Raw genomic sequence first — 25669 nt, forward strand, 5'->3', positions numbered from 1 at the left:
TGTACCTAAAACAGTTATGTTGCTGGTTTGATCAATAGTAATGCTTTACTAAAAAGTACAATAAGTATTGGAGAAGAAGTATTAAAAAGCATTACATTAAAATACTTAAGTAAAATACATTTAACTCAAAATTATCCTCAACAGTACTTGAGTTAATCTGCTTCTGTCTGACCGGCTTCTATGTGAATAATTGAACTTAATATAGAGGTCTATCTTCACCTTCAGATATGTCTCTCCTCTCATCTCGTACTCGAACCTGCAGTCGGTCCTCTGCAGGATGTTTACAGTGGGCTGGCTGACGTGGATCCGCAGCGCTGCAGGAAATTAAAAGATGAAACAACAGGCTTCTGTTCTTCAGGCTCTGGTTGGTTTATTGAATTAGATTGATCTGTGTGTTCTGTAAAGCCCGCGTCACACTGTCCCGACATTGACACCAGATGGACACACGATAAAGGAAATGTTCAAATTCGGCTCTCATCGTAACAACATCGGGCCATTCGTGAGGGCATCTTAAGCCATCGTATGACCGCCGGTGGAGTTTCTCAGGCTCCGGCAGCAACTTCGTGAGCGGTGGCAAAATCTTTGGCATGCCAACAAATTGCCGAAGGACCTTGCGAAGGTTCATTTTCGTGTTGAATTCGTGTGTCCATTTTGCCCTTTGTAAGGCCATCGTGAGGGCATCGTGTCAAGTCGTGTCATCTTCATCTTTACTTCGTGTGATCGTCGGTGCCATCGGGCATTTTTCGCCTCACAAAGACAATACGAAGGAAACAAGAAGCTGCCGATTGTCTTAAGAAGGCAACACAACTACGTGAAGCACTCGCAATGCCGTCGTGTAGCCATCGTATTATAGTACAATTTGTGTTCTGTGAAACTGAAAAGGATATGACATTGTTTTTGTTACTTTCGTTGCAGTTGTATGTCTTAAATGTAATTTAGGTTAACTTCCTGTTTTATTTAGATGCTTTTCTTTTTGAAGGCGAGTTTACGCTGTTGACAGGAAGTTGTTGTTGTTGCTATGGAAACAACATGACGGAGTGTGTGTTCGTGTGCCATCGTGTGGCCTTCTGTAGGCATCGTACTTGCTTCGGCTGTTGCTTGGCTGTTGACCAAGTTCGGGGCCATCTTCATGCGATATTCACAATTCCATATTCGTGTGTCCATCTGGTGTCAATGTCGGGACAGTGTGACGCGGGCTTTAAGGAGTTCTGAGTAATGAGTACTGATCAGTGTGTGAGTGATCTGTACTGTCTGCAGGTTCTTTATCTCTCTACTCACGATGTCCTGATGACTCCATACGAGACGCCGTGTTCACCGTGTCTCCAAACAAACAATATCTGGGCATCTTTATCCCAACAACCCCCGCTGCACACGGACCTGGACACACATAAAGACAGGATTATATCAATACCACTGATAGAAGAAAATAAGAGGAACGATCAGAGAGGTTACAGTCAAGATGGTGGTGAGGGATTTATTTATCTCATATCGTGCCTGAATTTAGTGCATCGTTACACGTCAGGTAGAGAATTAATATGCAGATGCTGTGTTTAAAATTGAGACCAAACCCATCTACGAATGGAGGTTTATATAATAAAAAAACATGTAATTAGAAATAACATATATATGTTGGGGAAATATTTTCCAAGGCCCATAACTGTGACCCAGTTTATCAGTTCTGTCCTGACTGAGCACACGCACCTGTAACCTTGGCTGCTGTGCTCTCAGTGTTGTGTCTCCCTGATCCTGCCTGTTGGCGTCAGCTGATAGAGGTGATTCTATCTTGTTATGCACAATGTTGATTACTCTCTGAACTAGCTAAATATACGGGTCTGGGGTAGACTTCTTCTCTACCGTGAAGTCAGAACCTCTGACTCTTTGAATTGTTTTGTGAATTTTCCGGCCGAAGCTCCAAATAAACTATCAGTGTTTAACAGCAGAGCTCCAGCTCCGTGTCTCATTCATTGCTACACAGAAGTTTCCCCCACAATATACAGTATATTTCTGATTGGTTATCAGCAGGACTGGGAGAGCTTTGTTTAAAATTACATTTTATTTATGGTGAGAAATCTGAGAAAAGTTCTAAGGTGAGAAATATATTATATCAGATTCTTTTGTGAAAGATTTCTGAAAATGTGTAGGTAAGTAATCATTCATATTTTGTTTCTATTTGCTGATTGAGTGATCATTTGTAAAGTTATCATATAGTACTCATTTTCAAACCCTAACATGACCCTGTTTATCCTCTTTTTGTGGAGATTTGCACTCTACTTTCTGGTCATTTTATTGTAAAGAAAACCCGCTATCACTGTCCAGACTTCAGATTGTACCTGAGTGAACTCCGATGCGGATCCACACGGGGATGCCGGGCAGGTGTCGGAGCTGGAACGTTCCCATGAACGCCAGAATATCCAGCGCCATGCGGCAGATATCCACCGCGTGTCTGTTCCCGTTTCTCATCGGCAGCCCGGAGGCCACCATGTAGGCGTCGCCGATCGTCTCCACCTGAGGAAACACAGAGGAAACCATGAAGTCTGAGGTGGGTGTGTGTTTAGTCCTGTAACTTTAAGGTCCCCTATTATCATGTTTTTCATCAATATATTATAGGTCTCAGATATATCCAGAGCCTGTCTCTGCCCTGTTTCAAAAGTGCTGATTCACTGGGTGTTTCTCAATGTCGAGGATGCTTCCTTGGTAGCACATGTCTTCCGAGTCAGGTTCTTCAGAAGCGAGGCAAGAATCCTTCCTATCCTCGGAACACGAAGAATGGTGGAACAGGCTAACAGGTGTGCGTCTCGAAATTTCCCGCAACGAAGGACGCCGGCCTCGGTAGAATTCCAAGGATCCTGGACACTGGAACAGTCCTTCGGTGGGACTCGATGACGTAGTGGACATTGAGAAACACCCTCTGTCTGTTACTTTAGATGAAATGCAGGTGATAAGGGGGGGGGTTACCTTGGTTGCTGATTGGCTAATGGTTACACAAGACAAAACATCGTTATGACATCATAAAGTGGCCAAAATCTGATCAGCTCATTTTCAGACAGGTTTTTATAGAAATGGATCAAAAAGAGAGAGAATCTTTGTTCCTGAAACTTTCAGAGTCTCTTTCCACAGAGGGGACACATGTTGATGTAGAAGAGACATGAAGAAGAGGGGACACATGTTGATGTAGAAGAGACATGAAGAAGAGGGGACACATGTTGATGTAGAAGAGACATGAAGAAGAGGGGACACATGTTGATGTAGAAGAGACATGAAGAAGAGGGGACACATGTTGATGTAGAAGAGACATGAAGAAGAGGGGACACATGTTGATGTAGAAGAGACATGAAGAAGAGGGGACACATGTTGATGTAGAAGAGACATGAAGAAGTGGATTTTGCATAATAGGTGACCTTTAAATATCCCTAACACCATGCCCTTGGTCATTGCTATCTGATCTTCCTGGTGTGATTGGAGCACCTTGTAGACGTCGTGGTGGTCCACGATGCTGTCGAAGCCCTTGTAGATGTCGTTCAGCATGTCCACCACCTCCATGGGCGTGCTGTACTGACACAGAGTGGTGAAGCCCACGATGTCACTGAAGTAAATCGTCACTTCTTCGTAAAGCTCTGGCTCCACGACGCCTGACTCCTTCAGGCTTTTCACCACCGGGCTGAGAGAGAGAGGACAAGAGGATCCACTTTTCATTCCTGTTGTTGAGGCTTTATTTATCATTTTGCTTACATTTTTTATTCTTATTATACAAAAGAATGTTTACACATGCGGTTTTGCTCAAAGTGTTTACAAAAATTACAAACAAAGCAGATGACGTGCGTACATTTTGGCACATTGTATGAATGCATTTCCTTAAAGTGTCAATTAAGTCAGACGTAGTACTATAGGAATCACTCAAAGACAAAGCGTTCACCTTTAAGAAGCATTTATAAAGTTCTAACATACATCAACACAGGCTCTCTATTTGGAAAGATGACTAAGCCTTATATTGGCTACTTAGCGAGAATCAACTCAGTGAGCAACAGATACCAAGGATGCTGGCTGATGAAGGAGACGAAGTAAGCTAATGGCGCATTTCCACTACAGCGCGGTTTAAGTGCTGTGCCCGGCCCGTTTTTGGTTGCGTTTCCACTAGGCGTAGATCTGGCTAGCGGGTACTTTCTCACAGTTTTCTGGCTCTCCAAAATCGAGGTTCTTTCCGGGCCAACAACCGGGCTGAGTATGCTAAACTAGAGAGAGAGAATCGCTGGCAAGGGGGCTACAACTACAACAAAATGAACATATTTTACCGTGATTTAATTGTAATACACGTTTCAAAATTATGCCGAAGTAACAACATACTGATACCGGTTAGTAAAAACCATGAATTAATGCTTTGACAAGTCTGCAGACAGACGGCAGGCGAAACACCTTTTAAAATGCGTGTTTTCTGAATGGAGATCGGCTAAGCTAACGTTGTATATGCTCCGACCGTCCACACTCACAACAACGGCCTACAGACATAAATAAACCAGAGACTGTACTCGCCATGACACAGGCAGTCTGTGGTTTGTACTTGTTTAACTTTTGTCTAGTTTCTGAACAGATATGAGGAGCTGTGAGCTCTGAGTGCTAACAGCTAACGGCTGATGTTGGTTTTGTGTTTCGCATTGAAGATGACGTCACGGCTCCGCCTACACTGCGTTACTATAGTTACTGCCCCAGCTACTAAACTGTAATGGAAACGCTGCATAAAGTGAGCCTGGCCTACCAAGGCCTAACTAAGCTGTGCGAGGCCCTGCAGTGGAAATGCGCCATAAGTAGCCAATATAAGGCTTAGCAGTACAGATAAATGTGGGCTCACTATTTGGCAAGCAACCGGTCATAGTCGCCCTGTTTATCTCATGTCTTATAAAAGCTTATTAATGATTTATAAAGTGTTCACAACCTAATTAATAAATAAGGGTAGTCTTATTGTAAAGTGGTACCGGTTTATCTAATCTTGTTTTATTTCAGTAAAACAAGTGGCTTTTTAAAGATGACCCCAATGAGGTGTTGCAAGATTGTGCAGCACGGGTGGGACCGCTTTCCAGGTCCTTTTCAGGGTTTTTATTTTTATATAACAGTATCTGAACCTGTCTCTGCGGTCCTGCCTTGGGTCTCGTCATGCTGCTTCCCTGATGGCTTCCACAGGATTGTAGCTGACATCCTCGTGGATTCATCTTCTTATTACAGACACATGCATTTCCTAACATTCGGTCTATATGCTGTAAAATGTATTATCTCTTCGATTTACACACGGCATCTATTGCACGTCTGTCCGTCCTGGGAGAGGGATCCCTCCTCTGTTGCTCTCCCTGAGGTTTCTCCCATGTTCCCTTTAAACTGTGGGTTTTCTCCAGAAGTTTTTCCTTGTACGATGTGAGGGTCTAAGGACAGAGGGTCTAAGGACAGAGGGTGTCGTTATTCCGAACAGTCTGTGTTGTTGTATTTGCTGTAAAGTGTCTCTACTGTAGGCTATTTTTATTATATGTACAGCACTTTGTCTCGTTTATAAATGTGCTATATAAATAAAACTTGATTTGATTTGATCTGAACCGTCCTGAGAGTAAAGTGAGAAAAAGAAACATCCGGTAATCCATATTTTAAGATTTGATATTAATAACTGTGTCACCCGTTTCATAAATTAAAATAAAGGGATTATTTTATGGGAATTTATGTTTTTCAACTGATTTACAGATGAAAAAAAGAAACTCAGAAATGTTACACGTTCAAAACTTTATTTTCTTTTAGTAAAAACATCCAAGAGATCAGACTTAGACAATGGTACACTAAATACTTATTGCCTCTTAAATGCTGCCATATTTCTATGTTTTCAGACCATTGTGTTGATGTTATAGTGTGCTGTTTCCAGTGTGAACAGACCCGGGCAGCAGCATGAAGTTGAGGCAGTCTGCTCGGTCCCTCTCAGCTTTATAGAGAACTGTTCTCTCCTCCACCAGGTTCTCCAGGTTCCTCGAGTACATCTGCAGGCGGCGGATCATGTTGTCCATGTAGCTCTCATTGTCCTGGTTATGAATTTTACTAAAGGACAACAGAAGGGAAACACTTTAACACATACTGTATGCTATCAATTTCACAGAGCTCGGCAGAAAAAGGCAAAATGAAGTAATGAGTGAAAAGCATTACCTGATGATTTTCCCCAGACAGTTTTCCACCCTCTTAAAGTCCGGTCTTCTCTCTGGATCTTCTTCCCAGCAGCTTTTTACCAACATGTACACCTACGAGAGGAAGGTAACAACGTTTTAAATACTCAATTCAGACGACTAGAAGCAGATGAAGTTGGTATTTACTCACCTCTAACTCTTTCTCTGAAGCTGTCTCAAAGTTAAGGTCAGGTCTGAAGTACGACATGATGACCTTGGCAAGCTTTTCTGTTAGACACACACACACACACATTTATCCTCTTTCACCATCATCTAGTACGTACGCTGCAGCCTTGTCATATTCTTAATAGCTGCTGTGATGCAAGTCAAATTTCAGACTTGATGATCTGACCATTAAAGTATTATTGTATCGTATCGTATTAATAAATCTCTTTGCTCTCATTTCACATCTTCATTTTCACAGCACTTTGCAATATTTTCTAATCTTGTTTTTCTTTCGGTATACATACATAATTATGTGGTACTTAAAGGGGACCTATCATGCAAAATGCACTTCCTGATGTCTTTTATACATAACTATGTGTCCCCGGTGTGTCGGGGAACTCACGCAGCGTCAGAAAATAAAACCCTCTCTCTTTTCCTCCGTACCCAAATCTCTAAAAACGGGGAACAACGGAGCTGATCCAGATTGTTGTCCGATATGACGTAATATCTGAAATGTGGACCCACGGCCCAATCAAAAACGTTGCTATCAGAAACAATGCACGACTGTTTTGGACGTAATATGGTCTTTGTTTACATTAGCATCGCTAACACTCAGAGCTAACCTGTACTGGAGAGCATGTGTGTGAAGAAGCAGGAAGTAAAAAGGAACTCAGCTTGTGGTATAACCGGCAAGAGAGAAAGCCTTTGAGCTCCAGACTGTTTCAGAGAGAATCCTTGATAATCCATGATATGGCGTTTCATCACGGCAGCATTTAGTTTAGACAGTAGCTGCCGGGTCGCGCTTGAGCTCAGACCCTCCTTTTTATTTATTTAAAGCTTTATACCCAAATCAGAACTTTTGAAACAGGAAGTGAAATACAGGGATATGAGGCATGGCTAGAATGGGTGATCTGTTTGGTTTTTGGAGCAAAGCACTTCATAGACATGTTTTTAATATATTTTTTATATATCTGAGACCTCTGCTATTGCCTACAAACAGCATGATAGGTGACCTTTAATGGCTAATCATGTAATTTTTTTTAATTAAAAAAGGATATTAAAGAAGAATAGCTTATTCTGATTTTCCAGAGCTTCATTCTGGACGGCGTGTGTTTGTCTCACCCGCTCTGTCGGCGCAGAGCTCGGTGTAGAAAGTGCTCTTCCTCAGAACGATCTCCTGAGCGATGATAGAGAAACTGTAAACGTCTCCTTTCTGAGACGTGCCCTGACGTCTGAGGTGTTCTGGAGCTGTCCACAGGTCTGAGAGGAGGAGGAGAGGAGAGTATCTCAAATCATACTTCAGTGTAGTACTTGAGAAGTGAGTTTTGAGCATTGCAGCTGTTGTGTTGTTGTTGTTGTTGTTGTTGTTATTGTTGTTTACCTTTCCCGGGGCTGAGGAAGCTGTTGCAGCCGAAGTCAGTGATCTTCACCACCATGCGGTTATCCACCACACAGTTTGTGGATTTGAGGCGACCGTGAACCTGGATGTGACTCGAGTGAAGGTAGGACATGCCCTGCAGAGAGAGGAGATTAAAGAGTCTCTACTGACCTCTAGTGGCCAAAAGAGGGAACTGCAACAACAATTACTAAGTGCATTATCAAAATGTTATCAATTATACTTTATTCTGGGGGGACATTGGATATAATAATGATTATTTAAGTGCTGAAAACCAGATGATTGCTCAAAATGATATAAGTATAGCAAAAGTTGAACAGTTAATGCAGAATGCTGCTAAGTGGAATAATGGCCCGGGTTAAATAGCTCGCGTATAGTCCATATCCACAGTTTAAGAAGTACATTTTGAGTCTAAAAAAACCATTCAGCTCGCTTTGAACCTTATAAACTGTCCTATATATAATAATAATATGTCACCTTAGCGATGTCGTACATGACGGAGATCTTGAACTCCCAGTCCATGAAGGTGTTCTCCGGGTACGAAACCTTATCGTTCAGCACATACTGGAGGAAGAAAAGGACATTAAATGTGGTTAAAATTATTGTATTCTCATTACATTGAGACACATATTCATTACTTTAAGATTGAAGCATCATTTTGAGAAAGTCCGTCATTAGATTGAGGTACAGAGTCATTATTACTTTGATCTTTGAGAGAATAAGTCATTATTTTGAGATATTTACTCAATATTTTTGATAAAATCTGTCATTAGAGATCAAATGTTCATTTTTTTTCACAGATTGTTGTTTAAGGGCTTCCATTTTACTTGCTCGTTCTTTAACATACTACTACTGACATTATTAGGTAGTATTGGTTTATGTTCAAACTGCACTACCATTAATATAACACCTGAGTGGTCTGAGCGTATCAAACGTACCCTGAGCGACCCCCTCTCTCCGTACTCAAACACTCCGAACACACCCTCATCAAACTTCACCGTGCCGTAAAACTTTGTCAGGTTGTTATAGTCGATCTGCATGAGCTGCAGGGGAAAAAGAAACTGGTTATTTATTATCATATAAAGAAAAAACAATAACAAATATCCTGCAGAAGTGTTTGTAATTCTTACGGCGTTTAATTCAATCATCTGCGTCTCGTTAAAGTTCCCGTCTGAGTGCTCGAGCTCCTTCAGGATCACAATCTGAAAAATGAAATGTTATTGTTGTGCAAAAGCTTATTGATTGATTTTAAATCTACCGCTTACCTTTTTATCGTAGTGCGCTCGGCGGATTTTGAATTTCATTTTTTTCCTCTCGTCATCGATCTGATGGAGAAACAGAGCAAACATGACGTAAAGGTGATTAGGGTAAAAAAGTTACCTGATGGATATCACCATGAAACTTCCAGACTGTATTACAAACTGCAAGACAATTATTTTTTGCATTACAAGTTTTTAGATATGATTTGTTTATGTTTCCTGGTCGAATGTACTTCCTGGTCGAATGTACTTATTGTAAGTCGCTTTGGACAAAAGCGTCAGCTAAATGCAATGTAATGTAATGTCTGCTTTTTGGGCATTATCTAAGAAAAATGTGCATTCTTTTTCAGAACAGGAAATTGATGAAGCCAGGCTAAAAAAGATCTGTCTGATGTTGTTGACATATAAGAGACAAGGGAGCATAGGCGGAGTTTGACATTTGCGCTTGGGGGGCAAACCTTTTTTACTGACGTCAGTACACAGTCCCAACTATTGCGTGTGGTGCTACGGATACAGTAGCAATAAAGCCAGCGCTCACCGCACTGAGTATGACTTGTCCACATACGAACACAACTCGTCCCGTTATGCACGCCTCATGCCCGTCGTACACACACACACTCATATGGAAGGGGCCGTCTCTCCCCCCAACAACAGTGCATTACATAACTGTAAAACTTATCATAACTGTGCACATCTTACATCCCTTGGTTACTTGAACACGCTACAATATTATTAACCAGTGTCCTACCTTATTAAAATATTGATATACGAAATATTTGTATTGGAACCGTTTTCGACGTAGTAATGCTGTAACATGTTTCAGCCAATGACCCCCGAAATTTGGACATCTCGTCTTATCAATACATTCATCAGAAAATATTGTTTTCTGATGAATGTATCCCTTGAATGCAGGTCTCCCTTGAAAAAGAGATCTATGATCTCAATGGGACCAATCTGGTTCAATAAAGGTTTGAAATGAAATGAAAATTGTCAAAAGCCATTACATTACTTTGAATTGCCTTGTGTTGAAAGGTGCTGTATAAATAAACTTGCATTGCCTTGTGCTGATTGAGAGCTTTAATATATTATCTCACCTTAAGAGAGACGACGTTGAGCTCGTTGTTCTCCAGTTGAGTGACCAGATCAGAGGAGATGTGAGACCAGCGCTTCCTCACCAGCCGGTCCCTCCTGTTCTGTCTGCAGGGACAAATAATATCAACTAGAAAATGCATTTCCTGCAGAAAATGCGTGCGAATGCTGTAAACTGTGAACATTTGTGGCTAAATTTAGCTGAAAATGCAGAAAAAGCTGAATATGTTATTAGCTGAATGGTAGCTGCTTTTAGCTACAAAAATGCAGAAAAAGCTTAATATTTAAAAGAAAAGGTTTAAAAAAAGGTATAAACAACAACATGTATAGCCTTGATGTCCTGAAATAGCTGAATAATGTAATAGTTGAATGGGTTCTGCAGCTGAAAATAGGCTGAAGGAGTTACATACCAGATGTACGTAGTAGTGAATGAATGTGTATTAAGATGAGAAAAGAAAGTAAAAAGGCTTGGGAAAGCAGCAGAATATTTGAACTGCAAACTTTTGAACTAACTTGATGGTGAATTATCTGTCGCCATGGCAACGGCATTTGATGATACCCCATAATACGATTAGATGCGTTGATGGCTGCATCGTTACCAAACCTGTGAAGTTTTGGGCCGTTTGGAGCATTTTCACTGAAGTTATGAGAAAACCGTATTATTAATATATCGGGTAGTAATAGATTTATTTATTTTCTTCTCAGAGTACCAGAATGCGTAGTTTATATGTTAGTATTTCTAAAAATGTGTCTTTTTATGTTATACAGTTCAGCTTTGATTCCATCATCTCATTAAACCTTTTTTAAAGCATACTTTAGTTCTGTGAAGGGATATAAGGGATGTATGCACTGTACTTCACTTTATTCATATTGTATGCTGAAAAGCGTATAAATTACAGCACGATTTTTTGTTGAATAGATTTGAGTGGTTCAAAATTTCGGGTCGCGATTTATTGACAAAGGAAAAAGTGGGTCCCGAGGCCTGACCAGTTGAGAACCACTGTGTTAGATATTATGGTATGCTGTCATGATCGTTCAGCTCTCTTTACTCAGTATAATGTCCCCATTTAGAGGTGGCTGTGCACTGACCTGTAGAAGATGAAGGCGATGGTGGCCACGACAACCACCGTAACAGCCAACACAATGACGATTATATCGGGAATAGACAAATCTGAAGAAAGAAACACAGTTTAGGTTTTAAACTGGTCGAGAAGAGGTAGAAAAAGCATCTTTTAACAGTGTTTAGACTTTGAAACAGCGCTAAAAACGTGTGTGTGTGTGTGTGTGTGTGTGTGTGTGTGTGTGTGTGTGTGTGTGTGTGTGTGTGTGTGTGTGTGTGTGTGTGTGTACCTTGGTCTGGGGTGGAATCAGGGAGCTTTTTCCCCCAGATGAAGGAAGGGTTCGCGTCGATCACTTTGGTTACTTGGAGCTCGGTGTCGAATTTGAATAACACTTGGTACTGAGGAGACATTTTGACAAGAGAGTCAATACATGGAGGATTTCCTTTTAAAGTGGAGCAGATGTTCCTTTATATATGTTGATTCTGGCATTATAATCAGGTCAGGAGAACAGTGTACCTTGTTGTCATTGGTGGTGTAAATGACTGAGAGATTCACGTCTCTGTCTCCATATTTGTCCAGCTTGTATGTTCCAGCACTTCCTGAGCAAGAAAATCAACAGTTTTTCTCACAAATATAGCTTTTTTCACAACAACGTCCCCAGAAATCAGCCTCTGGTGTATGTTTCCTGTTCATGTACTTATGTACACTGAAGTGTTAAAGCTTATTCATACCTTTTAGTATAGAATAATTACAATAACACAAGAAAATGACACAACAACAAAGCTTTCAGAAAAGTACAACTGAATATTCGGATTCTTATAAATTCTTATTCTTCTTCTCTTCAATTTTGATAACGCTAATGTTTTCTAGTTAGCTAAGTGGGAATCTAAACCACTTAGCCATGAGATGTGCAGGTTTTGCATGAAACTGGCAACCGCAGTGTGTCATCTGGTGGCTGAATGTTATCAGTTGTTTTATTGGGTCATTTGTGAAAAAAACACGTATAAAAAAGCCTGACAGTGTGTCTCTCACTCACACATTCACACCCAATTACACACAGCTGCTGCCTGCAGGACATAACACCTAGTCAGATAAATTAGACTTGGAAAAATGTATATAACATGTTTAGGCTAATTTAAAGGGATAGTGGAAATCCGCGAATTTTGGGTTTAACTTATGTATTTTTATTAAAAATAAGCATAATAAACAATTTTTTTTAATTTCATGCGCCTAGTTTCATTTTATTTTCAATGTTACTGCACCCTCTCAATGAAACGAAATACTTCGGGAATCGTCGGGAATCTTCGGGTGATGACGAGAGCATAGGAAGACGGGCACAAACAATGGCGGACATTCAATAGCATTTGCATGTGAATAGCCGACCTTAATTATGGTGAATAGATGTGTCAATACTTTATACCAAGTATATTGCCATAAATATGATGATTGATTATCAGTAAAAAATTCTACGTGACACAACGACATTGGATTAACCTTGAGATGCGTTTTTATTCCGTTGAACACAACTTTTGATCACAAATCAAAAAAGGTAAGACGTAATTATTGTAATATTTTTGGAACCGGATGTTGTTTACTTTCTCTTTTCTGGCTGATAGCTCCAGGAATTCGAGGTCTTACAGTGATGACATTACATGTGTGGAATCTGTGGAGTCTCAGCTTTAAATCGTATATCTTGTTTGTGCAGTTAAGATAGTAATAAGGGCATTTCTACCGTGTGTTGTGTGTAAAAAAGCGTTAGCATTAGTTAGCATTGTTTCGCTCAATGCTAATTCAAAGGCTTGGTATTACTCTTGTGTTTTTTCTAGCTAACAATTCTTCTTATTGTCAGTTAGCGGAGTTTCTTACCTTTAAAAGGGTATGAAACATTAATAGTTTCATAAATGTTAAGAAGCCCTGAGACATGTGAGAGAAAACAAACTGTGGGAGGGGTCCACTGGGGGGACCTTCGGGCTTAACTGGTTAACAATGATTAATATTTGTAAAGGCTACAGGTGATCTTAAGATGCGTGAGCTATGCTTAGGGACCTACCAGTCAAGATTATTTGTGCGTAGGGGTGCATCATCTGGCGCCTGGTCCTGGTCATCCTCGCCATTGCCCATGCCGTGAACCATCACCTCGGGCTCGGGCTCGAACAAATAAGGACGTAATGGTCCATCGTCTGGCTCAATATTGTCACCATCGTCGCTTACTGAACCGGATTCAGATTCAGTTCCTAAAACGACATTTTCGTAGGAAAGCCGAGAGGATGTTTCTGACTCGCTATCATCACTGGATACCTCGTACAATCCTTCTTCTTTGTCTGGTATATTTGCCCTTCCACGTTCATTCTGCATAGACGCCATGGTTTGTTATCGTATCGTCTTCCTAAGTTTTCGTCACTTCCGGTTTGGCTGAGTCGAACATTTCGTTTCTAAAAGACTTCGGTGAAGCTGCAATAAAGTGCTTCTAACATGCGTAAGGCAATTATTATATTTTTTTAATCAGGTGTGATTGTTTTGGTACGTAATTATGCTTGTATATAAGTTAAAACGAAACTATTTGAGGTTCCATTTCCACTATCCCTTTAATGAGAAAAGCAGTCATCAGTCATGACAGAGACCATTTAGAAGGGAGACGTCGCACTAAGAGATAATATCCTGTATCTGTGAGGTTGGTGAAGTGAATTCAAACACAGATCATGACCAATTTTATCCAACCAATCACCACCAAAGTAGGGATTTGTCGTATTTTTCACGAGCCATTTATCTTCAGATAATTCTGACAGTAAAATGACATTTCTCAGACAGACAAATATGGATAAACTTAACTTGCAAGAAACGTTAGCGGGATTTGGAAACACGCAGCGCTAACATTAGGCTAACATTGGGCTAACATTGGGCTAACATTGGCGAACTAATATGTTAGTGCTTAATATGTTTGTAAGCTGTGTTATTATGTAATGTTAGCTAAATAAAATATAAATACATTCGTCCATGCCCACTTAGAAATGGATCTAAAATGGGTTTCTTTGAGGATTAAACCCATACTTGTTACTGGAATGGAAGATAGGTTAATTTCTCCTTTTACCCAATAACTCTTCCTCCTTTCTTACCGTTGAAGGAGGTGTTTCTGAACTTAGTCACGTCGACAAACTCCATCTGCTGAGTGTTCGACTGATTCTTCTCAATTATCTCTCTCATCACCTCGCCTATCATCAGCACCGAGTCGTGGTACGCAGCCATGTAATCATTCATCTGCAGAAAGAGAGAGGAACAAATTAATGATGTAATTAAAACCAAAATTATCTGCATTACTTTTAATTAGTACAAGGACCATTGTTAAAAATAAATACATCATGGACCTGGGAAAGAAGGGAAAATCTTGGATATTATCTAAAATGAAAGTGGTAAATTCACACAAAAAAACCTGGATATTCTCTGAGATTAAAATGTGAAATGTTCAAAATAAAATGTAGAAAACATTTCGAATTTTCTCAGCGTTAATAGTCATAGATTAGTAAAAATTGGGAGGACCAGCCCTTTAACTAGACAAGCAAACAGCCTGGAGTTTGTAGTAGAGCAGTGCTTCTCAAAGTGTGGTCCGTGGGCGCCCCCTAGTGGTCCGTGAGTATATTGGTAACATTTCACATTTTATATTAATTAATTAATTTAAGTTTTCCGCACTCTCGCGGGAATATCTCCGCAATGGAGCGAGCTTAAGTTTCACTTTCAATTGCATGATATAGCCCAGATAAACACCTTCATCACACATGTGGCCACTTGTTTGTACCATTTTCAGGCGATTTGTAAAAAACGATGTGTTTTTGGATATTTGTGGAGTTAGGTGGTCCGCGAGTGTTTTTGTATTGGTTAAGTGGTCCTTGGTATGAAAAAGTTTGAGAAACACTGTAGTAGAGATATCATTGATGCTGCTCAAAGTCTTAATGCTAAGCTAAGCTACCTAAGTATAGTTTCTTATTTGCATCATTATATTTCAACTAGGGCCGGGACTTTAACGCGTTAATTAAGATTAATTAATTACACAAAAATTAACGCGTTAAAAAAATTAACGCATTTTAATCGCACTTATTTTTGCACCGCGGAACGTTTCTCACTGGATGAGTTTCAGGCGTACCGATTATACTGGAGCACCAACTAACGTTCATGACTTCAGACAACAACAAACCACAGTGAACAACAGTGGGAAATGTTCTTTTAAAAAACGGACGGATGGAAGCGTCGATAAGAGCACGGTTGTGTGCAAATTATGCAAAAAGGAATTCGCATATCACCGCAGCACATCAAGCCTCAAGTATCACCTCAATGCAAAACATATAGCAGCTAGCGTGGAAGCTAGCGTGGACGTTAGCCTCTTTTATCGCGTTCACACCAAAAAGAGCCGGTACTAAAATTAGTTCATGAGAACCTTTTTACCCCCACGAAAGTCCCTGCTAGAGAGCAGAGAGCTGCTAGAGAGCAGGGACTTTCGTACGGCTCTCTTGTGAGAAAAGAGCTATATTTCTGATTGGCTGGGCGGATTGCAAACCACGCCCCGTAAAACTCCCAAAAAGTGTTGTGAAGCCGCTATTTTATTAGCATTATTAGCATTAGCCCAGCGCAGAAACGCAGAGAGACTAACTTATGGCAACACAAAATAAAACATGGGAGCGGTGGAGATGAGGAGGTGTCGGCGTTCTGGCGATTTACTCGGAAGGCTGCTGGGATTCCCAGCAGCTTCTACTGAAGCCAGTCCCCAACTCCGGGGACTTCCGGCCGGGGACTTTGGGCGGCAGTATACGCCGTGAAGTGGTTTGCGGCCTGCCAGTAAACCCAAAGCAGAAGAAGAAGAAGTGACGTCAGCGGCTTCATTTGCCTAATCCACCCCCAGGTTCAAAGAGTTCTCATGAACTAAGTTCTCATGAACCTTTGTGGGAAAAGTACTGCGGTGTGAATGCGCCTAATGGTATACTAAAATCCATGTGAAAAAAATTGCTTGTCACTGTTCTCAGGTCAAATATTTATATGTGATTAAAAATGCGATTAATTTCGATTAATTAATTACAAAGCCTCTAATTAATTAGATTAATTTTTTTAATCGAGTCCCGGCCCTAATTTCAACTATTGCTTTTAGCAGTACGAGGAAGTAATGTGTGAAGTGTCCTCACCGTGTTGTTGTCTGTCAGGTCGGTGTTGATAACGTAGTTTCTGGTGTTGGGCATTGTCACCACCAACACGTTCTTCATGGACGGCAGTGACGATGTGTTGATGTAATATTGATCACTGTGACACATGTAGAAAGTATCAGTAAGATTTTACAAGACAGACTGCAAAGAGATTGAAATAGAGATATAAGAGGCACTGACTTGAAAAGATCAATAAGGACAAAGAGAATATCTTTGCTGTTTGCTTGGGAGACTCTCTTCACCTCCTCTACGTCCTTCGGGGATCCACACATTATGAACACTGCAAACAAAGATGTATTCAAACCACAGACCCCTTAATGTATGCATGTCTTGCTTTGTGTGTTTGGGAGACCTTGATTTCCATTTAAATGTCCGCTTAAACCTTGAATCTAGAGTTAATACCAAACCTAAAATTGCCTTTTTATAGCTGCATCAAAGTAGAACAGAAAGCTATGGTATGTGTTAATCATTCTACAGGCTATAGTCATGGGTTTCAGAGTGGGAAATGTGCCATTATCCACTTCTGAAAGTCAAAGTTACAAGGTTTTGTTTTATTAAATACACCAGCAGCTTTAGGGAGATTTTCTATACAACGTTGTCCTAAAATGTACGTTCCCATAGAGCAGAATCTTCATTATATTTCAAGGACAACATATTGTATTTTTCTCCGAGATTATATTTGTTTTTCACAAATGTGACCAAATCAGTCACATCGTCCCCTAAACACATTTTGAGTTATACACCATTGGAAAGGGGAGATTCTCAACTTTCAGATGATATCCTTACTGGTTTTCTTTACTAAATATTCAGCAAAATATTTCACAAAACAGGATGCTGGTACCAAGACACAATTCAGATAAAAATGCCTTCAAAGAGGGGGATCGAGGCTTAGTACCTCTTGGCCTCCACTTTAGGACAATCATTCGATTAGATTAGATTTTTAAATCTTTGTTTGTCTATAACAAAGCTTGTCAGCAGGCTTTCCTCTCATAATGTTCAACAGAAAGCGGATTCTGCTCTCATTTGCAGTTGATGTTGAAAATTAGGGATATAAATATCAAAGTTCACTCACAAAAGGCAACCAACCCATTCTACAAAAGGGTTGGTTCTTCTGGACTTCTGACTTTTATCAGAAGTCTGTGTCTGATAGCTTTTTTTAAAACGTGCACACATATACAATAATCCCTGTATGTGTTTTTAAAGACTTACGGTTGCTTGACCTGTTGCTTGCTGTCAAAACTGTATCCAGTTCCTTTGGGTCGCGCACTGACGTTTTCTGATATTTTTTGGCAAAGTCGCTTGTGTCTGTATCAAGTGCATTTATATACCTGTAGGAGAAAATCACAAAACCAAAACATTTTTTAAGACATCTCCAAGATCAGTTTTTTGTTTTAAAGATATGCAACTTTTTTTGTATTTTACAGGATGAAGTCAGACCTGAACACAAGCTGCTAAACAGCCTTGTCAAACATTAGAAAAGTACCCTGTTTATATTTGCAAAGACCTAACATAAAATAGCCAAGCGTCAGGGAGAGGAAAATACTGAATTTGTCTAAATGAAAAGGAGTTTATAAAGTATGCAGAACTGTTAAATAAAGAAAATGCATTGTACAGCAGGGCTATTCAATTAGCGGCCCAAGGGCCAAATCCGGCCCCGGAGTGATATTTACTGGCCCTTTGAGTATAATGTTAAAAAGTTTTAAAAATTGTGCCAGAATGCCTTTATTCCAGAGAGGGTGTTAAATTGAGAGATAGAGGGGGAGACATTGCCTGAAAACTCTGGCGGGCTCGGGTTTTCGAACCCACCTACTAGCTACTGTAGTGACAACCCACCTACTAGCTACTGTAGTGACAACCCACCTACTAGCTACTGTAGTGACAACCCACCTACTAGCTACTGTAGTGACAACCCACCTACTAGCTACTGTAGTGACAACCCACCTACTAGCTACTGTAGTGACAACCCACCTACTAGCTACTGTAGTGACAACCCACCTACTAGAAGATACTGTAGTGACAACCCACCTTCTAGCTACTGTAGTGACAACCCACCTACAGTATTAGCTACTGTAGTGACAACCCACCTACTAGCTACTGCAGTGACAATCCACCTACTAGCTACTGTAGTGACAACTCGCCTACTAGCTACTGTAGTGACAACCCACCTACTAGCTACTGTAGTGACAACCCACCTACTAGCTACTGTAGTGACAACCCACCTACTAGCTACTGTAGTGACAACCCACCTACTAGCTACTGTAGTGACAACCCACCTACTAGCTACTGTAGTGACAACCCACCTACTAGCTACTGTAGTGACAACCCACCTACTAGCTACTGTAGTGACAACCCACCTATTAGCTACTGTAGTGACAACCCACCTATTAGCTACTGTAGTGACAACCCACCTACTAGCTACTGTAGTGACAACCCACCTACTAGCTACTGTAGTGACAACCCACCTATTAGCTACTGTAGTGACAACCCACCTATTAGCTACTGTAGTGACAACCCACCTACTAGCTACTGCAGTGACAATCCACCTACTAGCTACTGTAGTGACAACTCGCCTACTAGCTACTGCAGTGACAACCCACCTACAGTATTAGCTACTGTAGTGACAACCCACCTACTAGCTACTGTAGTGACAACCCACCTACAGTATTAGCTACTGTAGTGACAACCCACCTACTAGCTACTGCAGTGACAACCCGCCTACTAGCTACTGTAGAGACAACCCACCTACTAGCTACTGTAGTGACAACTCGCCTACTAGCTACTGTAGTGACAACTCGCCTACTAGCTACTGTAGTGACAACCCACCTACTAGCTACTGTAGTGACAACCCACCTACTAGCTACTGTAGTGACAACCCACCTACTAGCTACTGTAGTGACAACCCACCTACTAGCTACTGTAGTGACAACCCACCTACTAGCTACTGTAGTGACAATCCACCTATTAGCTACTGTAGTGACAACCCACCTATTAGCTACTGTAGTGACAACCCACCTACTAGCTACTGTAGTGACAACCCACCTACTAGCTACTGTAGTGACAACCCACCTACTAGCTACTGTAGTGACAACCCACCTACTAGCTACTGTAGTGACAACCCACCTACTAGCTACTGTAGTGACAACCCACCTACTAGCTACTGTAGTGACAACCCACCTATTAGCTACTGTAGTGACAACCCACCTACTAGCTACTGTAGTGACAAACTGTCATTTATTGCATCTCTGCGTGAATGATTAGATCATTTCATCATCAAAGGACTGGCTTTTCTAAAGCCAGTTGAGTAGCACTTGAAATGTTTTTGCTCTATGAAACCTGATGTACTTTTATGATTCTGTTTTCTTCAAGTTGTATTTTGTTGGACGAACGCACTTATTGTAAGTCGCTTTGGATAAAAGCGTCAGCTAAATGCAATGTAATGTAATGTAATTTCAGCTAAATTAAATCAAATTAAATGATGTTGATGGTTAAATTAGCTTCACATGTAGGCCTACTGAGTTCTGAACTTGCCATTTGGATCTATAAAGGCCTTGAGGCTATGTTTGGGGCTATGTTGTTTGATTTAATTAAACACAATATATGCACTCCACTATGCTGTTGTAGTATTTATTGTATCTGAAGCTCTTAATATGATTGCTCATATCTCAAGCCATCTTTTTCCCAGCCCCTTGCTTTGGATCATTTTCATCAACCGGCCCCATTCCAAACTAATTGAATAGCCCTTTGTACAGGCTTCGATATGTGTTGAAATGTACTTGTAAATAACAAGAAAGCTGATCTTCCGCTAGGCAATATTATAAGGAATCATTCTGTAAATTTCCACTGTTATGCGGACTATATTTATCAAGCCTGATGAAACCAATCATCTAAATAAAATTCAAGACTGCCTCAAGGACTTAAAAACGTGGATGACCTTAAACGTTTTGATGTTAAACACGACCAAAACTGAAGTTATTGTACTCGGCCCAAAGAATCTACGAAACAAATTATTAGGGCTGGCTGGGACTTTAACGCGTTAATTAAGATTAATTAATTACACAAAAATTAACGCGTTAAAAAAATTAACGCATTTTAATCGCACTTATTTTTGCACCGCGGAACGTTTCTCACTGGATGAGTTTCAGGCGTACCGATTATACTGGAGCACCAACTAACGTTCGTGACTTCAGACAACAACAAACCACAGTGAACAACAGTGGGAAATGTTGTTTTAAAAAACGGACGGATGGAAGCGTCGATAAGAGCACGGTTGTGTGCAAATTATGCAAAAAGGAATTCGCATATCACCGCAGCACATCAAGCCTCAAGTATCACCTCAATGCAAAACATATAGCAGCTAGCGTGGAAGCTAGCATGGACGTTAGCCTCTTTTATCGCGTTCACACCAAAAAGAGCCGGTACTAAAATTAGTTCATGAGAACCTTTTTACCCCCACGAAAGTCCCTGCTAGAGAGCAGAGAGCTGCTAGAGAGCAGGGACTTTCGTGCGGAAAAGAGCTATATTTCTGATTGGCCACGCCCCGTAAAACTCCCAAAAAGTGTTGTGAAGCCGCCATTTTATTATCCTCGCATTAGCATTATTAGCATTAGCCCAGCGCAGAAACGCAGAGAGACTAACTTATGGCAACACAAAATAAAACATGGGAGCGGTGGAGATGAGGAGGTGTCGGCGTTCTGGCGATTTACTCGGAAGGCTGCTGGGACTCCCAGCAGCTTCTACTGAAGCCAGTCCCCAACTCAGGGGACTTCCGGCCGGGGACTTTGGGCGGCAGTATACGCCGTGAAGTGGTTTGCGGCCTGCCAGTAAACCCAAAGCAGAAGAAGAAGAAGTGACGTCAGCGGCTTCATTTGCCTAATCCACCCCCAGGTTCAAAGAGTTCTCATGAACTAAGTTCTCATGAACCTTTGTGGGAAAAGTACTGCGGTGTGAATGCGCCTAATGGTATACTAAAATCCATGTGAAAAAAATTGCTTCTCACTGTTCTTAGGTCAAATATTTACATGTGATTAAAAATGCGATTAATTTCGATTAATTAATTACAAAGCCTCTAATTAATTAGATTAATTTTTTTAATCGAGTCCCGGCCCTACAAATTATCTAAAGTCATAATCCTGTGTCTTGGATCCTCTATCCTGAGTTCTGGATTAAGTCGTGGACTTCGGGTCGTGGCTGAACCTGTCTCTGCGGTCCTGCCTTGGGTCTCGGCATGCTGCTTCCCTGATGGCTTCCACAGGATTGTAGCTGACATCCTTGTGGATTCATCTTCTTATTACAGACACATGCATTTCCTAACATTCGGTCTATATGCTGTAAAATGTATTATCTCTTCGATTTACACACGGCATCTATTGCATGTCTGTCCGTCCTGGGAGAGGGATCCCTCCTCTGTTGCTCTCCCTGAGGTTTCTCCCATGTTTCCCTTTAAACTGTGGGTTTTCTCCGGAAGTTTTTCCTTGTACGATGTGAGGGTCTAAGGATAGAGGGTGTCGTTATTCTGAACAATCTGTGCTGTTGTATTTGCTGTAACGTGTCTCTACTGTAGGCTATTTTTATTTTATGTACAGCACTTTGGCTCGACCAAAAATCGTTTATAAATGTGCTATATAAATAAAACTTGATTTTATTTGATTAAAGATATACTAATTATGGATGGCATTAATTTGGCCTCCAGTGAGACTGTAAGGAACCTTGGTGTTATATTTGATTAACGCCCACATAAAATCAATTTCAAGGACCGCCTACTTCCATCTACGTAACATTCCAAAAATCAGGCATATCTTGCCTCAAACCGATGCAGAGAAACTAGTCCATGCATTTGTTACTTCTAGGCTGGATTATTGTAACTCTTTATTATCAGGGTGTACCAAGAAGTCCGTTAAGTCGCTTCAGCTGATTCAAAATGCTGCAGCTCGTGTACTAACCAGAGTTAGGAAAAGGGACCACATTACTCCTGTTCTGGCTGCCTTACACTGGCTCCCTATAGAACACAGGATAGAATTTAAAATTCTTCTTCTCGCCTACAAAGCCCTTAATGGGCAGGCGCCATCTTACCTTAAAGAACTCATTATACCCTACTGTCCTACTAGGGCATTGCGTTCCAAGAATGCAGGGTTGTTGGTTGTTCCTAGAGTCTCTAAAAGTACAATGGGAGCCAGAGCCTTTTCTTATCAAACTCCACTTTTGTGGAATCAGCTTCCAGTTTGTGTTCGGGCGGCAGACACCCTATCCGTTTTTAAGAGTATGCTTAAGACCTTAAAGCTTATAGCTGATAAAATAATCTAATAAGAGTGCATTGATGTAGACACGTTGTGCCTCTTCACCTACATTTGAGTTCTTACTCTTTCACTTAAATCCTAAAAATGTAGATCTTATATTTAAAACTAAGGTTATTACTACTTCTCATTCTTCTAAATCTATTCTCTTTCTACTCCTGTAATCTATTTATTCCATTTTCTCTTTATCCAAAACCTTTCCCCTCTCTGACCTCTCGAGGTTCTATTAGAGTGTAACAGCAACACATTCTCACTCCCAACTCGTTGTTGACTTTATGTCAGGGTCCCTGTCGTCACTTTCCAACGCAACCCCCTTGCGTTGGGCCCTTTAGCGTCGAGTTTCAACTATCAGGGAGTCCCCTTGACTTGCATAGAGCTCCCTGAACGTTGGTAATAGACGAGTTGGGATCGCGGCGAAATGCTCTCCGCAGATCCATTCTCACAGCGTTTATCAACCTTTTTCTTACTCTATATCAAGCCAAATTTATTGGTTTTTTTACTTCTTTATTTTAGTTGAATAATGTAGGACTTTTATTGCCGTCAGTTATGGGGAGAGTAGAGGCTCAGAAAACTGAAATCTGTATTGTTTCATAGTTTTTTCCTTCTAATTTTGTATTCTTTTCCTGAGTGTGCCTCTCCATCTCTGTTTCTTACTTCTTACTTGCTACCCTTTTCCCTCAACCTATCCTAAGGGAGTGCATGTACACGTTAGTTTAGCTGCTATAGGCTTGGACCTGAGTCGAGGCTAATCCTGTTGCTGTGGTCGTGTGTCCTGGATCCTCTATCCTGAGTTCTGGATTTGAGTCCTGGACTTCGAGTCGTGGCTGAACCTGTCGCTGCGGTCCTGCCTGACTCTCATCATACTACTTCCCTGATGGCTCCCACAAGATTGTTGACATACTCGTGGATTCATCTTCTTATTATACACACATGCATTTCCAAACATTTGGTCTAACTATGCTGTAAAATGTATTATCTCTTCGATTTACACACGGCATCTATTGCACGTCTGTCCGTCCTGGGAGAGGGATCCCTCCTCTGTTGCTCTCCCTGAGGTTTCTCCCATGTTCCCCTTAAACTGTGGGTTTTCTCTACGGAAGTGTTTCCTTGTACGATGTGAGGGTCTAAGGACAGAGGGTCTAAGGACAGAGGGTGTCGTATTGTCATACTGATATTCTGTACAAACTGTGAAGTCATGTAACATTTGTGATATTGGGCTATATAAATAAACATTGATTGATTGATCTCTGATGCAATAAATACAGGAAATAATCTGCTCAAAATGATTACAAAATGCTTGTTTTACACAACTTTCCTGCAGTCACTATTTGGGTTCATTGTACAGTTCATCAGTTGTTCTGTGGTGCGATTGTTATGCACATAATTAATGATGTTATTAACATAAATATGACACTTATTCAGTGATCAAAATGTCTTCGGAACCACCATTTTAGGGGACTCACCAAAAACAATCCTCAGAGTTGCTCGGCTTCTTGTAAATATAGGTCGTCTCCCATTCAGGTTTCAACTTGGTGTTGGTGTATTGCCAGAAGTTGATGAAAAAGGAAGAGATTTTGCGTGCTGGAGGCAAGATGCGCTGCAGGTTGAGCGTGTAATCGCAGGTGAGACCAAAACTTCCCGCAGAGATGATGGGCGTACTGAGCCTTAGACCTTGTTCAACACTGATGTGAAGATGTAGGGGAGAGGAAAAGAGATAGAAATAGATATTGACATAATGTATTGAGGGGGAAATTGTAAGGTGCATCATACAGACAAATCCAATACAGAAACACATGTTATGTTGGAAGCATAAGAAGAAAATCCCATATGCAAACCCTTTTTTATCTGCAAAAATGTGGACCTGACCTTCAAGAAAATGCACTTACTCAACCATTTGGAAAGTAGCGTAGGTGCAGGTAGGCCCAAGCACTGCACACCCCAGGTCGCCTGAACTCTGCAAGGGAAAATAAATGAGTGTGAGCTTTTGTCTTTCTGTGTGACGGTGCGTTTGTCAAGTTATTTGATGACATTATGTTTGATAGCTACATCTGTGTACCCTGAATTTCTTTGCAGAGTTACTCTAGTGTCCACTAGATGCAGTTAAAGTAAGTGTGAAATAGCCTTGAAACAAAAAACTATTAATATTATATTTGTAGTGACCCTTTGGACACTAAAGCTGTTTATGTTGTGCATAGTCAAGATGCCTCCTACAGGATACTACAACTTTTTATCCTGAAGGTTACACACTAAGCACACAGGTAATCAGCGTTAGATGTACGATAATTACCATATTTGTCATTTTGCTTACTTTATTATAAATTATGACAAAATTGCCATCATGTATGTTACTTCAAGGTTCAAGGTTCTTTATTGTCAAACTACCATAGCTACAGAGTAATTATGTCATTGAAAATCTTATGTCACAGGCTTCTCCAACAGTGCAACACAATAATACAGATAAGCAGACAATATGAAGGTGTTGTAGAGCAGTCAATATGTAACTGGTCTAGGAAAGCAAAAATATGGACCCTGCTTCTGTGTTAATTCATAATTTTTCACATGACATTCCCAGGCAATCACACTTGATGTAGGCTGTTTTTTAAATTACACATTTACTTATGTGTTCTTGTGGTTAGCAAGTATGTTATGTGTCTCGGTGGGTGTTAAATTGTACTCACTAGTAGCGTCTTTAGCTCGTCCACTCCCTCACACGCACTACTCCGGCAGCCTTTGTGTCGATAAAAGGTCGTGTTGAATCCGCCATAGTTAGCCGTGAGATTAAACGTTGCATCTTAATGTGGTTTGGGTAAAGAACAAAAAGGCAGAAAATATTTCATATATTAAAAAATATAGAAAACTCATAACAAATTAATTAAACAGTGCGCATTTGTCTTCCTGTAACACAAGCTGCACATGTCTAGCTAACTAGCACACTAAGATTAGCGGTAGCCTTACCCAGTATTACTTCAAAAAGCTAATATTATAATATTTTGGGAGGTTACAGATACACAAAAAATAATACACGTTTATGTTTTGCCCAT

At 40.7% G+C, this 25669-nt stretch overlaps 1 protein-coding gene across 1 annotated transcript in view; it reads right to left on the reverse strand.

The window, feature by feature from the left end:
* si:ch73-139e5.4 (heat-stable enterotoxin receptor) overlaps nucleotides 1–25669 on the reverse strand; it is a 36056-nt gene that overhangs the window by 4552 nt on the left and 5835 nt on the right. The window contains exons 2-25 of the mRNA XM_034197194.1: nucleotides 25307–25419; nucleotides 24515–24582; nucleotides 24092–24310; nucleotides 17548–17666; nucleotides 16519–16618; nucleotides 16321–16435; nucleotides 14269–14410; nucleotides 11672–11754; nucleotides 11445–11553; nucleotides 11184–11265; nucleotides 10100–10202; nucleotides 9012–9071; nucleotides 8877–8948; nucleotides 8685–8789; nucleotides 8224–8310; nucleotides 7732–7864; nucleotides 7473–7610; nucleotides 6337–6413; nucleotides 6169–6260; nucleotides 5905–6063; nucleotides 3466–3658; nucleotides 2331–2505; nucleotides 1279–1377; nucleotides 220–314 (exon numbers count right to left, since the gene is read on the reverse strand). Coding sequence (XP_034053085.1) covers nucleotides 220–314; nucleotides 1279–1377; nucleotides 2331–2505; nucleotides 3466–3658; nucleotides 5905–6063; nucleotides 6169–6260; nucleotides 6337–6413; nucleotides 7473–7610; nucleotides 7732–7864; nucleotides 8224–8310; nucleotides 8685–8789; nucleotides 8877–8948; nucleotides 9012–9071; nucleotides 10100–10202; nucleotides 11184–11265; nucleotides 11445–11553; nucleotides 11672–11754; nucleotides 14269–14410; nucleotides 16321–16435; nucleotides 16519–16618; nucleotides 17548–17666; nucleotides 24092–24310; nucleotides 24515–24582; nucleotides 25307–25419 — 2738 coding nt within the window. The remainder of the gene's footprint in view (nucleotides 1–219; nucleotides 315–1278; nucleotides 1378–2330; nucleotides 2506–3465; nucleotides 3659–5904; nucleotides 6064–6168; nucleotides 6261–6336; nucleotides 6414–7472; nucleotides 7611–7731; nucleotides 7865–8223; nucleotides 8311–8684; nucleotides 8790–8876; nucleotides 8949–9011; nucleotides 9072–10099; nucleotides 10203–11183; nucleotides 11266–11444; nucleotides 11554–11671; nucleotides 11755–14268; nucleotides 14411–16320; nucleotides 16436–16518; nucleotides 16619–17547; nucleotides 17667–24091; nucleotides 24311–24514; nucleotides 24583–25306; nucleotides 25420–25669) is intronic.

The sequence above is a fragment of the Gymnodraco acuticeps genome, unplaced genomic scaffold, assembly GCF_902827175.1.
Source record: "Gymnodraco acuticeps unplaced genomic scaffold, fGymAcu1.1, whole genome shotgun sequence".
NCBI lineage: Eukaryota > Metazoa > Chordata > Actinopteri > Perciformes > Bathydraconidae > Gymnodraco > Gymnodraco acuticeps.